This window comes from Neolamprologus multifasciatus, chromosome 2 (genome assembly GCF_963576455.1).
Source record: "Neolamprologus multifasciatus chromosome 2, fNeoMul1.2, whole genome shotgun sequence".
In the NCBI taxonomy this organism is placed as follows: Eukaryota; Metazoa; Chordata; class Actinopteri; order Cichliformes; family Cichlidae; genus Neolamprologus; species Neolamprologus multifasciatus.
In genome coordinates, this window is record NC_140440.1 from 26,962,750 (window position 1) to 26,978,831 (window position 16,082).

A 16,082-nucleotide genomic window follows, 5' to 3' on the forward strand; every position below is an offset into this window, starting at 1 on the left:
AATCAAAAACATGGCTGCCATCCCATTCTCCCTCCCAATATACTGTCAAAACTTCCCCATAGTGGCTCTATTGTGTCTCATTTCTTAATCCCTTCAAGGCATCTCACACAGTAACAGAGCTGCCATAAGCACATTTGGTGCTGTTTGCAGATTAACAGGATTACAGATTATGGATTACACTAGCGTCATTCTTACCCATTTAACCTTGACGCATGCCCCCCTGAAAAATTTCAGGCCTTTGCAAACACAAGACCAAGTTCAGTGTTAGTGTTTGAAGACGATACTTGGCAGTGTTGTCCGGGACTGAATGCAAACAAGCCTATCTACTATTGGAGTGTCTTGTGTGTGTTTGCGTGTGTGGTCACACCAGCAGCCCTTCGATGAGGGTCCTATGGATTAGCGCCCTCACTGTTTTTCCTTCGGCACAGCTTCCATGCCTCTGAACCCAACCCAACTCCAGCGTTTCCATGGGAAACGTGCAGTTGCCAAGTCCTGTGGCGATTGAGCGCTGAGGGTCATCGTTTATTTCTGTCTGACAGGAGCAAAGGGGGCAGATTGGAGAGGGGACAGCAGGGGGGAAGAAGAGGGGGAACTGTTGGGTCCTGAGGGGATGTGGAGGGCCTAAATCTCCTTTAAAAGTTTATTTGTCCAAGGGATCGCCTACGGCGGAGTCTGACACTGGTTTGTTGGTGTTAATGTACCGACTGTCCTCGCAAATCCCTCAGACACTTAGTCGTATTCACACTTTAAAAGAAGTGCAGCAGCAGTGTCGGGGAGGGAGGGGGGGGGGCAAAAAAAGGGGGGGGGGAGACGTGTGAAGCCACATATGGTCGACCGTAGCGTTGTTTATCCAGAGAGTTGTTACAGCTGAGGACTAGCCTCCATCCCCCTGCTCCTCTTTGTCTCTCATTAATCTAGCACTACGGCTCTGGCTTGTTTCCAGCGATGTAGAGCGAGCAGGTTTAAGTGACCACCCACCCTGAGGAAAAGCATCAGTCTGCCCCCGGTGTCACCTGCTAGTGTTTCTGCCTACATTTCACTTTGTCGCCTCGTGTCTATCTGCCGCTCTAAAATAATGAGCAAAGTGCTTTAATTGTAGTTTTCGAAGCGTCGGGATTGATGGTTATACTTTGGGATGAATCTCTCGCTAATTTCTCTTGTCTTGTACGAGTTGATCAACTTGTCCTTTCATTTGCTATTGTCTTTCATTTTTTCCTTTCTTACTACTCTGGTCTGCCACCTCTATTTAGGGAGGCTTTAGTCCACATGTGCAATTACAGAGTTCATGTTTGGTCTGAGCTCTTTCCATCACCAAGAATGAAAAGGTTGGCTATGGGATCTGCGTTAGTCTCCTACTGCCTCTCCTTTATGCATGAGTTAGAACTCTGACTCTCTGGCAGACTAGAACACCGTGGTGTCTGTGAACCTTTTGGCTTCTCTTCACCTTACCAATATGTCTGCTGGCTATACCTCTCATCAGCTTCTGCAAAGCATGAAATATTCATGTCCCCCTTGCTTTCTCCCTCTGCATTTTTGAATCTATTATTTTGAAGAAAGGAGCACAGACACAGTTCCAGCTCTATCTCGGCCTCTTCCAAGGTATACGTAGCACATTAGGTGAGATGGGAATGCAGACATTTTGAGATCCATTAGCCATTATTCGGTTTAGGTGCTTTATCTTCAGCCCCATCTTGGTCTAATGTATTGTACTCTCTATTTAACGGGTCTGACCTCACTGCTTCGCACTCAAGGCCTTGAGATTTCCCTTTATTTGTGTCTGCTTCTCTCACTCCGCCTCTCAGACCTTCTCTTTCTCTCTGCCTTCTTCCTTTCTTCAGCTGTAGCTCACTGCATCACAGTGTGAAGGTCAACATTGGGAGGCGGTCATCTCTACTGTGATTTGGGCAAGAAATGCGGTTTCCTGTGAGTCTGCTCAGTCTTTCCGCGCTGCCATTAGATCTGCTTCCAAGCCATGTTAACAGTGTCATTAAAGTCACAGCAGTGCTTATTGTCTCCCTGCAGACACAGCCAAAGATAGCATGTCTTCAGTCTGATTACACATTAACAGGAATTGACTTTAATATAGCTCTGATCGGGGCAGGCCACTATGGCTGGAAATGGAGAAATCTGAAAATATATACATCATTAGAAGGTTTATCAATTGGGGAGGAAACATTTTACTAATTGGCGTTCAACCAAACCGGTTAGGATTAATTTGTTGCTCTTTTTTGTTTCTTCCTGTTTTAAAAACAAATCTTTTGGCATTTGACTATTCGTCAGAACAAAATAAATCTTTAGTGTCCGTGTTCTTAATAGACCACTATAAATGTGTTACTTTGTTGTTAAATCTACATTGTTGTTTCTCTTATCACAAATATTCTTGTGTATTTCAATCAATGTTCAATGTTCAATGTTTCTTCCTGCATATCTGCTGACATATGCTCACCGGCCAGTTCATTAGGTACACGTTGGACCCCCTTTTGCCTTTAAAACTGGAAGCACTCCTCAGAGATTATGGTCCATATTGACATGACAGCATCACACAGCTGCTGCTGAATTGTCAGCTGCACGTCCGCGATATAAATCATGTAATGTAGATTCCTTCACATCCCAGAGGTGCTTTATTGGATTGACAATCTGGTGATTGTAGAGGTCATTTGAGTACAGTGAACTCATTGTCATGTTCAAGAAAGCAGTTTGAGATGATTTGAACTTTGTGAAATGGTGTCTAATCTTGCTTAAAGCAGCCATAAGTAGACTGCTTCACTACACATAAAGGGATGGACATGGTTGGCAACAATACTGCCAAGAAAATGATCCCACACTTGCAATCAGCAGCCTGAACCAATACAAGGCATATATCCGTGCTTTTATGTTGTTTATGCCAAATTCTGACCCCACAATCTGAATGCTGCTGCAGAAATCAAGACTCATTTTTTTCTGTTCTTGTCTGATATGATTGATACCCGTTGTGGTCTTCTGCTGCTGTCGCCCATCTGCTTCAAGGTTGGATGTGTTGTGTATTCATCGATCTTCCTCTGCATACCTTTGTTGTAACAAGCAGTTATTTAAGTTGCTGTTCCCATCTTATCAGCTCACAGCAGCCTGGCCATTCTCCTCTGACCTCTGGCATCATGGCATTTTTCTCCCAGAGTGCTGCCACTCACTGGATATATTCTCTGTAAACTCTAGAGATGGTTGTGCGGGAAATTCCCAGTAGATCAGCAGTTTCTGAAATACTCAGACCAGCCCATCTGGCACCAACAACCATACCACATTTAAAGTAACTTAAATCACCTTTCTTCTCCATTTCAATAGTAAGTTTGAACTTCAGCCGGTATTCGCAATCATGCCTCTATGCTGATTGAACCAAACAACTTAGAGCTAACTGCTTATTTAGTTTAATGTCCAATAGTACATTAAACTAAATAAGGTGAGCATATGCCAAAAGGCGAAACACAACATTTAAAAGGAGGAAAACTATAAACTTACTGTAATCTAAAACTAGGAACTCACTGTGGTGAGGTGAAAAGATACTAGAACAGAGGACAAGGGGGGACAGCAAGTATATCTACACAGGAGGGTGATGGGGGGAGTGGAAACAGCTGCGGAGAATGAGACACCGTTAAACCAAATCACAGTGAACAAGACAACGGAAGCAAAAGTAAAAACAAAGCACCAGGACCACAAACTTTCAAAGTAAAACAGGAACTGATGACTTAATGAGGAAAACATCATACACGATACATGAATGAACTAGATGCAAGAGGTTTGACACGGGAGGGAGGAAAAGAGAACTAGAATAATTTGCTAGGAGAAGGAATACAAGACATAATCTAAACCTCTCAATATATATCAAGTAAATAAACAAAACTAGAAAGTCCAAAAACTCAAATGCTGGGAAAACAAACCCATGACCATAAAACCATAACACCATCATCGTAATACAATTTTAAGATCAAGTGAATAAGGTTTGTTGATTAATATTCTGGTCCTCATTATTGGGGCCATGTAGATTTCTGAAGCAGCTTGACGCTGAGAAACCTAAAAAGAAAACTGTGCTTCTTTACAGTGGTAATAGTTGTCACCCCGGTCATGTCCTCTGCTTCACTGTTTCCATCAGGAGTCACTTCCTGTGGCTAATCATACTTTGATATGCTGTGGCACGAACCCTGGCTCCATAAGAAAGGAACAAACAAGGTACCCGGGGATCTTCAAGCAACCAGCTCTGTTGGTTTTTGTCTGCACCGCTGTGATATATTCTCTGAACACCCACTGTTTTTTTTCACGGCCTCTCTTTACATTAGTCTCTGCATCCCCATGAAGGGAGAAGTTGGACACGACTCAGAGAAAAAAGACGTGCGGTTTCTTCCACAGCTCTTGCAGGAGGCAGATTTAAGGCATCCTGTTAAGCTTAGCTGGAAGGATAGCAGGGGCAGAGACACTTGCCAGAGTGCTGACCTTGATTCTCATTAAAAGGACACCGGATGCACTTGATTTTCTCCACTTTGGAATTCCGTTTGAGCCGAGCTCAGCGCGGCCACTTGTGTATTTTTGACGTACTGCTTACTTTTAATTAAACCTAGGTTTATCGGGTTACCAATAAACCCTTTAATGGCATTATTACATCTACTTTATGTCCCCTTTGTGTCTTGCTGGGTTTCGTGGTCACTGTTTAATGTCTCCGGGTTGAGGGGTATGTGTCTCTAATGCAACATCTATGGTTTTTACACAGGGATGTGTGCACGCTGCAATAGCTCTCCCGCTTAATGGTCAGACCATTTTCCATGCAAAGGTAATGATGCTCCATCTCATTTCTCCACCAGGAGTCTTAATGGAGAAATGATGTTTTTGTAAGTGACCCGCTCACACCATTCTCATGCCGGATGCTTTACTTTTCACACTTGGCTTGATGGAGGTTGCCTAAAGGGCTGGTATATTATGTTAGGTCTGCTGAGGGTATGGAAATGTATATAGAGTGTGATAAGGGATTTTCTCCAAGAGTAAAGGATCCTTTTGTTGCCAGGTCTGTCTGTCACTCCCATCCACTCCTCTGCTCTTGGATCGCTTCCCTTCCATCGGCTTGTTTTTCCTTTCTTCTCTCCGTTTTGGTTCCGATACTGTGCGGATTTGAGAGAAATAGAAGGCGAATGTCCCCATGGGTGATGGCTTCACTTGCACGCAGTCACACAATTCTAAGCTGAACTGGGAATTGGCTCACCCTGAAGCTTTGTCACTCAAATTCTGCCTATTGATTGTGTGGAGGCTGCGTGAGCGGGTGATTTTTGTGTGTGTGTGTGTGTGTGTGTGTGTGTTATGTTTGCACACACAGGGGTTAGGCGTGTGTGTAGGGGAAAACTGGCAGCTCTTACTTTGTGTAGGTGAATGCAAGGACTACTTTGGAGCGAACTTTTGGAGTGCTGGCACTGCCAGTATGCAACATCTCCCACACACGGCTAATCCCACTCAACAAAAGAACGTGATATGCTGTTTGTTCTATAGGAGCTGATGCTTGTGCTGTTAGATTTTAACGCTATTTCCTTCTGTCTTGCCGTTTTTCTAGGTCAGGAGATTTAATCCTGGGGGAATGCTGTTGAGATGACCTGCGTGGCCTTTGTTTCCTCAAGAGATTATTCTCCAATCAAAAGAGTGCAGCAAAATCGAGCCAGGACATGCTTGACAGGTTTACATGATGGACAGGTGATGGAGTCTTCCATCATCTTTCTCCACCAGTGACTCGGCCTGCCAGCTCTCCCCGCGAGGCATAAGTGTGTACCAGCAGTCCAAGGCCCCTTATTTGTTTGCCATGGTGACATAAGCAGTGCTGCAATATGAGGGAGAACCAAAACCGCCTCATTTCTTTCTCCAGTAGCTCCTGCAGCTGCTATCTTAATGCTTCTTGTATTTAGCTCCATAACAAGGCTGACCTTGCTCTGAGAATCCCCTGCTCGCTGTCCTCTATCCACACCGAGAGAGAGACTGTCCCCCAAGGTGTGCTGCTGAGCCGGCGCGGCAGAGCGGTGTGGCGTGAGACGATGCTGGGATGTGTGACCCGCCTCCGTCGGCAGGTCCGTCTCCTCCCCCTGCAGACCTCGCTGATACTTCTCTTCCTCTTCTGCACCGTCAGCGTCTTCATCTCAGCCTACTTCCTATATGGCGTCAAGCGGGAGCTGGAGCCATCAGGAGGGGGTGTGTCCGGAGCCGAGGGAGCATCCGCCGACACCGATGACCCAAGGGTCACTCCATCCCGACTGCTGCCTTTGCGGCCTGTCTCAGGGGGCCCCGGGGCAGATCCCGGAGGGACAAGGACAGAACCTGTTGTCCTGGTGTTTGTGGAAAGCCAATATTCTCAACTGGGGCAGGAGATTGTGGCCATTTTGGAGTCTGGCCGATTCAGGTACCGGACTGAAATCTCTCCTGGCAAAGGGGACATGCCCACATTGACGGACAAAGAAAAGGGGCGTTTTACACTTGTTATTTATGAGAACATTCTCAAGTATGTCAACTTGGACGCCTGGAACCGAGAGCTGCTGGACAAATACTGTGTGGAATACGGAGTAGGCATCATTGGCTTCTTCAAGGTTAGGACAACACCACACTCCTTCTGCCTCCCCCCTTTCTCTCCTCTCTCTCACTCACACCTTCTGCCCTGTCCATCTGGCTCCACCGTCTCTAAGGAGATGGGATTCACAGAGTTGGAAAGACCTGCCTGGTTCAATATCACTCTGTCCCAGTGTCTTCGGTCTGTCTTATGTTCTCTGTATCAATGTTTTTCTTTATTCTGCAATCTGGCCTTCTTCTCTTTTCTTCCTCAGTGTCTTATTTCACTGCTTTGTTTTAATCTAGATATGCTTTCCCCAGCCTCCTTCTCCCTCTGTGTTTCTCTCTTGCTCTTCCCTTTTTCCTCTATATCAGTAAATCCGTAGATGCTTATGTTTGCCCAAGGCCAGCTTTTTTTTTCTTCTAAGGTGTTATGGTTTTAATCACCATTTCTGAGCCATGTACAGAATATCTAGAGATGTAGAAGAAATTTTAGGCAGGTCATGGTTTCCTGGCGGAATTTACCACAAGGAGAAAGAGAAAGCAACCAGTACACTTACACATCTGCATGATTGATGTCATTGTCCCGTTTTGGCCTTTCCTTGATGGATATCAGCGAGTTTGTTACATACACATGAAGTCCACTACAGACGCAGATGCATTGCTTCTAATTAGACTCCAGCTGTACAACAGTGGACTTACATCTGCTCTGCATCTGTAATTAGCTTTGGCTACTTTTTTCATGTAGCCCTACAAAGTTTATTTGGATTATTTGTGATTTACAACTCTGTGTTGTTTACAGTTAAAACTCTACAGGGTTCACGTGATTGTGAACACGAGTAGCATGTCTCCAGAGTTTTGCACACTGTAGAATTTTCCGTATAGCAAACATGATATGGTATGATTTTGGTCATGTGTAGTCTGTGCAGAATAAAAAAGTTGTTTTTTTAAATGAAATAAAATATTTCGACTGATATAGTGGCTGATATTAGCCATTTGTCAATATATCGATAGTGTTTTCTCATATTAATAAAGACTCATAAATAACTACATAACTACATCTAACAACTGTTAGGGAAATCATAAAAATCCTGTGTATTAGTGAGGCTTCATCTCCTTCATAAAGCGCGCCTGATATATGGAAAAGGAAATTGATGTTGCATGTGTGCTTGTTTATTTTTCTACATATTAGGTGCTGATAAGATAAAATACAACGAAAAATAAATACAATTAGATAGTTAAGCATTGCAATAGTTGTTATCTACACTACAGCCTCGGGGTAATGTAACTCCAAATGATGCTGGGGTAAAGAAGCCAGAATGAACGAATGGTTAAAGAAAATCGGCTGATTTGTTTTTTATTAGATTTTGAAAACTACTAAATATGATCACAGATGTAACATATAGTTTGCACACATGAATGGAAAAAACAGTGATGTGACACTACGCAGTTTGTGTTAGTGTCAACTTTTCTCGCTAACACCCACGCGCTGTTTTGTATTTCTAAGGAAGACTTAAGTTGTGCAACATGAAGTGACTGTAAGTAATCATATAGCAAATCAAGCGAATACACTTTTTGTCACGTGTAGTCTGCGGAGAATAAAACGCTCCTTTTCAATGAAATTCGAGCTCGACTGAAATGTTGGCCGAGTTTCTGCTCTGTTGGCATCGGCCACGAACACAACAGCAAACGGCTGATTGGAGCAGAGTCGGGCGGAGCGTAAACGAGTAATCCACAACATAAACAAGATTAGATTTAAATGGTTTCCTTATGGTTTGTTAATAGGGACTCATAAATGACTGCACATACCAAACGTTAGGGAATTTATTTATATTTTGTGCATCTAAAAGAAAAAAAATCTGATTTTCACCAAATATTTGTAATTTTGTCAATCTCAAAAATCGAATGTCAAACAGGCTCTAAATGCAGTCTACCTCACAGAGCAGGCCAAATTTGTAATTAGTATTTGTATGACTTTCTTCATATTAGTTTCTGATAAGATGTGATGAAAAGAAAAATCAATTAAATGACAAGGGTAATCACTTTATTTACATCCGCAGCCTCGAGGTAAATGAGTGTAACAAATGAACGTTTCTTTAGATATAATGACCATCGTGTGGACACTGCACAGTGTATATTAGTGTTAATGTTTCTAACTAACACCCAAACACTGTGTTGAAATTCTAAGGAAGAGTTATGTTGAAGTGCAAGATGAAGTAAGAGAGAATCGGGGAGTGACAAGTTTTGGCGGGGAAATTTCATTAAGCCTTCGCTGAAGCCTCAGTCTCAGTCTCAGTCTTTGAGAACACAGCAGGAGGTTATTCATTTTGACTGCAATCTCAGGGCCTAGCAGATTGAGCATAGCAGGTAGAAGCTGCCTCATGCCTTCACGTTTGAGCAGGCCTGACATTCCTTATTTCACACATGACTGGAGAAATTGGGGAATTATTTCCAATGCATTTCTGTCTTCATCACTCCAGTGTATGATGAATCTGTGTGATTTCTCTCTCGTCTCTGTCTCTCTGTGTTGATCAGGCCAATGAAAACAGCCTGCTCAGTGCACAGCTGAAAGGCTTCCCCCTCTTTCTTCACTCTAACCTGGGTCTGAAGGACTGCACGGTCAACCCCAAGTCCCCGCTTCTCTTTATCACTCGATCTGGGCAGCCGCTGCCAGGTCCTCTCCCCGGAGATGACTGGACCGTCTTTCAGTCCAACCACTCGACATACGAACCTGTGTTACTGGCCAAGACCCAATCAGCTGAGAGCGTCGCGTCGATGGGGCAGAATGCCGCTCTGTTGCCGTCAGTGGTGCAGGACCTGGGGCTTCACGACGGCATCCAGAGGGTCTTGTTCGGCAACAATCTGGCTTTCTGGCTGCACAAGCTGGTGTTTGTGGACGCTGTGGCCTTTTTGACGGGGAAGCGGCTCTCGCTTTCCCTGGAGCGCTACATCCTTGTGGATATAGATGACATCTTTGTGGGCAGAGAGGGTACCCGCATGAAGGTGCCTGACGTAAAGGTGAGTTTGTGTTTCAAAGTGCTAAAAAAAGAAAAACATCTTCTCAGAATAGAAACTGAACCCACTTATCTATTCATCAGCTGCTGGTTTTCAACAGCCCTTTGCTGGAAAATAAAAAATTGCCTCACACATAGCATGTTCTACCCTCTGCCAGTCATACAGAAACCCCTTCTTCTCGCTCCTCTACTCCTTTTGAATGCATTCGTCCCAGTAGGCTGCTCAAAGCTGACAGGCCCCACTGCTCACACTGTCACAGAAGCTCCACAGCAATGAATATTTCAGGGGCCCAGAGACATACAAAGAATGTTGAAAAGCTCCTTGCTTGCGTCCCCTCAGAGCAGAACAGGCTCGCCTCACATGTGGAGGCAGAGGGTATGAGAAAAAGTTACGGAAGAGGCATCAAGGCCCTCCTCGCTGGCAGCGCAGCAGCTAGCTTTTAGAGACGCATCACACCCTGACATGATGGAGAAATCTGAGCGAGAGAGAGGGGGTGTACACTGGGAGCCTCATCCAGCACGGAGATCAAATGAAACAAACACCCGAATCAGAGGAGAGCAAAATATCAAACAGAATGGAGGAGAGGAGTGAGGCAACTGGGAGTGGATGCTGGATGTTTTCAGAATAAAATATGCATGTGGGCACAAGACCGACCGGGTGTTCGCGCTTTCTCATTAATGCGCTCGTGCACCGGTTTCAGCGCATCGTGTACTGACTCACCCTCCTCTCCTCCTACTGTTTCAGGCCCTGCTGGAGACACAGAGGGAGCTGCGCACCCATGTGCCCAACTTCACCTTCAATCTGGGCTTCTCAGGGAAATTCTTTCACGCTGGTGAGATGCAACCCGACGAGAACTTTTTGCCAGTTAACTCACGCTGAGATAAACTAAAATAAATAAAACTTCAAGCTGGTGAAGTCGTGATTCATATTCTTTAATTTCGCTTCTCCTCTCCGTCCTCTCTGTCATGCCCTGAGTTTGTCCATTTCCTGCTTCTCATTTCTCAAATGCTTCCTTCTAATATTTGAACTCTGTCTCTCCCTTTGCCTCGCTGACTTTCATTTCCTCTCCCTGTCATCACTGGCTCCATTTTACCTTTGCCTCTTCTTTGTCATCTCCCATTTTTATATCTTCAATTTCCTCATAACCCACCGCCCCTCATTTTTGCGCTAACCCCGTTCATCTCCCTCTATCTCCCCCTCTTCCCTTCCCATGTGATTCTCTCTTATGTCCAGGATCTGATGAGGAGGACCTGGGAGATGACCTGCTGCTTTCCTATGTGAAGGATTTCTGGTGGTTTCCTCACATGTGGAGCCACATGCAGCCCCATCTATTTCATAACCAGTCCGTGCTGGCCGAGCAGATGTTGCTCAACAAGAAATTTGCCATGGTGAGTCAGCTTGGGGGTAAAGGTCACATCGCTGATTTGAGTAAACACGGTGATCGGCCTTAACTTTTGCATATCCTGCTGTTTTGATTTAAATAGGCAGTCTCGGACGAGCTGGTGACGTTTTCGCAAGTAAAAGAACCAAAAACAATAAAGATTGAAGCTCACTTCAGTTAGCGGCACACGTGGCTCGAGCAGCTGTTTTGTCTGTAATACAAAAGGGCATCTTGGGCATCTGTGCCTGTAGCCAAAAAAAAAAGTCTTGCGTTGTTTTGATTAAGAATGCAAAACTAGTGCAATTTTAATCAGATGTGAAGATTCGGACCTGCATGTCTTCTGTGCAAGAAGACGCTGTGGAATTAGGCTTGCTGAGGCGTCGTTCGGCTCTTATCTAATATCTCGCTGTGGCTGCTCTTTCCTTCCTCACTGCTCGCTCACTCAGTCCTCAGACAGAGACTCATAAAAATGATTGTTCAAAAAGAATGATTTCCATCTCCCCTAACAATGTTAGCACGCGCGACGCATCTTCTATGACCCCTTTAACAGTTAAAAAACAAGTCTAAGATTTAACTGCACAGCAGCAACGGGAAATTATAGGTTTGGTAGAGCTCTTAAATGGTGTAATATGAGCAACAGAACAGCGAGGCCGTTATTAGTTGCATAAATTTGCACACGCTGCATTGTTTTCCTGTGAATTCCTTCTGCTTATACAGTCAGTGTGAACACAGCAAAGAAAACGCAGACTCCCTTTTCAAATTCAGACAATTCTCAATATCCCCAGAGCTCGACGGGTGTCGTTAAACCTCGCCTCGTTTTCTTTTTCATCCCCAGGAGCAGGGGATCCCCACTAACATGGGCTACGCGGTGGCTCCTCACCACTCGGGCGTTTACCCTGTGCACATACAGCTGTACGACGCCTGGAAGAAGGTGTGGGGCATCAAGGTGACCAGCACAGAAGAGTACCCGCATCTAAAGCCTGCTCGCTTCCGGCGAGGTTTCATCCATAGCGGCATCAGTGTAAGGCAACTTTTCATACACCCAGGCATTGGAAAAAGCCTCGTTATCTTCTTACCTCTGGCTTGTTAGCTTTCTCTCCACTTGGCTTCTCAGCATCCATTACCTTCTGAGCCAATAATCCCTTTCAGGGGTCTCTTCTACCATTTACATATTTTATCACTCCCCCCTCCTCCTTCGGTTCTGTTATATTTATTTCTCTCTTATGACCAACTCTCTCTTTTCAACCTGTTCTTTTGCCCCTCATCTACTGCTCTCAGCGTGCCCGCTTTTCCTAGATGATAATTGTGATGACAGTGTTATTATTTTCCATCTTTGAAATCAGGAGTCCTGCAAAAGGCCGGTCCTGTTTGGTTGTATTTCCTATCGAGTGCCAAATGATAATGTAGTCAAGTGAACCAGTCTTGCATGAGACACCTGTCTAGGTTGTGCTGCCTAGGAGGCCTCAGCAGCATAATGGAGACTGACATCCTTGGCAACAGCATAGTGAGTGTCTGCATACAGCAATCATTGAAATGTCAGCACTCCCTCCTCAAAAAAAAAAACAGAAAGAAAAATACACTTGACTTTATTCAGCTTCAGATCCGAGTTGGTGCTGAAGAGAGCAAAATTAAAGATGAATAGAATACATTCAGGAGGTTTTAAAAGGTGGGTGGGTGAAGGGGGGATCTTATCCATTTCTTTCCCAGGTTGACCTTCACTGCTGATAAGAAGCAGTGCAGCCTCAGTCCAGTTGCTTTGTAGTGCTGGCATTCAGTCAGCCTGTGTGGTCCCACAGTTCTGTTCCTGTCCTTGAGATAGAGCAGTCTGAATGGACAGTCTCCACTGCTTACTGATGATTGATATTCAGTTCCCCTGACACTCCAAACTGTAAACGCATTTCCATGAATTTCCATATAGACTCGGAGTGAATAAGAGGTTTGCTTTGGCTAGATGAGCTGCATAATATGAATGTTATTGGAAGCAAACAATGTGTGGGGTAACTGCTTGGAGTACTGACAGCTTCGCTCTGCTCTCAGCGGAGGGCTGATGGTGTGTATTTATTTGTGACAATGCACTTCTCATGATCCTTTTTTTTTAACGTGAGTGTGTAACTTCATTCCCTTTTTGTTTCCTCGCTCTTGGTTTGGTGACTTTGTGTTTTTGTTCGTGTCGCAGGTGCTGCCCAGACAGACCTGTGGTCTTTTCACGCACACTATCTTCTACAAAGACTACCCGGGCAGTCCGAATGAGCTGGACAAGCTCATCAATGGTGGAGAGCTCTTCCTCACTGTTCTTCTGAACCCCGTGAGTCAATTACACATCCGCACAACACCTCGATAGTCTTGCGAGCTTGGAAAAACCGTTTTACTGATGGTGTAAATTGAGATTTAAACGAGGGACGGGACAATGACTAGTCGGTGAGTCACACAGGAATGTCTGCATCAAGCGCACTCTTTTTTTTTTCACTCTGCTGCTAAAGCTTCTGTTGCTGGAGCCAAAACAGTGTTGAGAATTCGTTGTGTTTGTCAGCATGTTTTGTTTGAGATGATATAAATGGGTTAGTCTGGTCTGCAGATAATTTTTGCAAGGCTTTAATTTTAAAGTGAGACTTGTTTGTGTCACATAATTATAAAGTGTTGTTTCAACAGTTTTTTTTTCTTTTTTTAAACTGCCACTTCCTCTTTTGCTCGAAACCTTTTCCCTCATACTGCGTATAATTAACTGTGATCCAGGAAAAGTTTATCTGAAGGTTTTAGTGGCTTATTGAGAACTGGGGCAGCATGCTCTAATATTTAAAGTCTATTATACTGTATAGTGATAGTAATGAATGTTAGAGTCATTCATCTGTGATTAATCTGTTTATTTTTATTTATTTATTTTTTTAATAATGTAGTGCAAAAGTCTCAAGCCACCCCTCATTTCTTTATATTTTGCTAGGAAAATGCAGTAAAGCATAAATGGAAAATAGTATCCGGGGCAAAACCACAGTTTGTACAATTTGAAAACATGCGGAGGTCACATTTTAGACTGACCACATCAGGCTAAACATTCTTAGGCAAGCTCTGTTGTCATCTTTTTTTTATGTAGTTTTCAGGAAAAGCTCTCCAGGCTTCTCGAAAGACATTCAAAGCTCATTTTTGGGTATTGGCTGTGTTTTGCTATGTCCTCTGTTAAGATGTTCCCACACTGTTTCAATAATATTGAGGTCTGGACCAATCCATGACTGATAGTGCTGCATTTTTCGTTTTGGTTTTTCTGAGCGTTTACTGCATTGGTCCATTTGTTTGCGTTTATTGTCGTGCTGAAAAGTGAAGCTGTTGCCAATCAGATGCTTTCTGGATGCTATCACACGGTGGATCCAAATCTGTCGATACATTTCTGTGTTCATAGTTCACTTTTGACAAGAGCCCAGCCCCTCGAACCATGACGGAGTCTCCATTGTGTTGGGCTCCTGACCCCCTTCGTACGTCTCAAGAGTGATTTGAAATAAAAAAAAAAATTAATGTTTCCGTTCATTACCCTGTAAGACCTTTTGTCACCTTTTTTCAGTTCAGTTCTTGGGTAATTTTGCTTACCATTTTTGCTTACCACTTCTTCTTTTGTCTTTCAGTTATCTAGTTGCCTTAAACTGTTTTGTTATGTTTTGGTTTTGGTTTTTCAAAGAGCACACTGTACACTGTGGTGAGGTATGCCGATAGCTCTTTGGAAATCACATTTGTGTTGCCAGAATACTATTTTACATCTGTAAAACTCTTTTATCTTGCACATGTTTGCACAAAGTAACAAAGTGCCTGAAGATGCACTTCAAAATTGCTAAGTTGCCTTATGTTATGTGTAGGCTCGACTGGTTCATCACTTGAGTTCGGGGCCTTTTTGTGCTTGAATGATTCATAGGTCAGTGTTCAGTGTCATTGATCTGAGAACATTCCTCTGATAATGGTAAGAAAAAGTGAAAGACCTTCATAAAACCTTGCAATGAAATCTGGTTACTTGGAAGCAAAATATTTTTCTAAAAGACAGGTGGCTCAAGACTTTTTCACAGTACTGTAGTATTGTTGGCAAAGTGTGTTCATAATAATGTACCAGAGTTAGGATTTGCTTTTGTTTGACATAGGCAGACATTTCTCACTTGAAAAGCTGGACTCACTAAATGTTTGTCATTTTCTGTTCATGAACTAATCAATTAATCAACTAATTGTTTTATTTCCTGTCAAATTCCCATAATCACAGACAGTTACATAATGTACACAGTTTACCACGTTTCCAGTTCAGACCATATTTTGTTTGTCTTCTTCCCCTTTTATAACTCTCTCTCCACGTTTCCCTCTCCGTTCGCAGATCAGCATCTTCATGACCCATTTGTCCAACTATGGGAACGACCGCCTCGGCCTATACACCTTCAAAAGCCTGGTCATGTTCGTCAAAACATGGACCAACCTGAAAATGCAGACCCTGCCGCCTGTCCAGCTGGCTCAGAAGTACTTCAGCCTGTTCCCATCTGAGAGAGATCCCCTCTGGCAGGTGAAAAGAACATACTGAGTGTAATATTCCTTATTTTTTATATTTTACTGAAACTCACGAAGGAGGGACGATTCCAGAACCTGCTCCAAGTCTGTGCACGTATTCTTAGAGCTATGAAAATGAGAAAAACAGCATATGTTCACAGTGGCAGCTATTGCATAGCTTAATGAGCAGGCTAGATACAATTACAGCCCATTACGGGGGTATCATCCTTGCTGTAATCAGTATACACCATATATCACCACCGCACAGGCCTATCGCAGTTGTTGAGATTTGCAACGCTGCAACGTGTAGTTAGATTTTCCCAAGTTAGGCCGTGTCATAAAACAAGCAAAGCCTGTGCGCAATACCTTAATGATGGCCACTTCACCATTTGGTTGCTCTCATATCTGTTAAAAATTTGTAACACTGGATGTTTTTTTCAATGTGTTTTCTGTTGGCTACAGGATCCTTGCGAGGACAAAAGGCACAAGGACATCTGGTCCAAAGAGAAAACATGTGACCGCTTCCCCAAACTGCTCGTCATTGGTCCTCAGAAGACAGGTGAGAAGCAGTACTTCAACACCCTCTACAGGACATAGCTAGAAGTGATTAAATGTGACGATTGCCATTGTTATTGTATCT

The 16,082-nt window shown here is 43.8% G+C and overlaps 1 protein-coding gene across 5 annotated transcripts in view; it reads left to right on the forward strand.

The window, feature by feature from the left end:
• LOC146524534 (bifunctional heparan sulfate N-deacetylase/N-sulfotransferase 1-like) overlaps window positions 1–16,082 on the forward strand; it is a 52,652-nt gene that overhangs the window by 30,971 nt on the left and 5,599 nt on the right. For 3 of the 5 annotated variants that reach the window (XM_085179809.1, XM_085179792.1, XM_085179777.1), the window contains exons 2-9: window positions 5,564–6,581; window positions 9,076–9,558; window positions 10,300–10,387; window positions 10,789–10,943; window positions 11,772–11,957; window positions 13,113–13,241; window positions 15,276–15,458; window positions 15,905–16,001. In XM_085179809.1, the coding sequence (XP_085035935.1) occupies window positions 6,036–6,581; window positions 9,076–9,558; window positions 10,300–10,387; window positions 10,789–10,943; window positions 11,772–11,957; window positions 13,113–13,241; window positions 15,276–15,458; window positions 15,905–16,001 (1,867 nt within the window). In that variant the 5' untranslated portion in view covers window positions 5,564–6,035. Of the gene's footprint in view, window positions 1–1,838; window positions 1,924–5,563; window positions 6,582–9,075; window positions 9,559–10,299; window positions 10,388–10,788; window positions 10,944–11,771; window positions 11,958–13,112; window positions 13,242–15,275; window positions 15,459–15,904; window positions 16,002–16,082 lie in introns of all 5 variants that reach the window. The other 2 variants (XM_085179786.1, XM_085179801.1) reach the window with 2 other exon arrangements.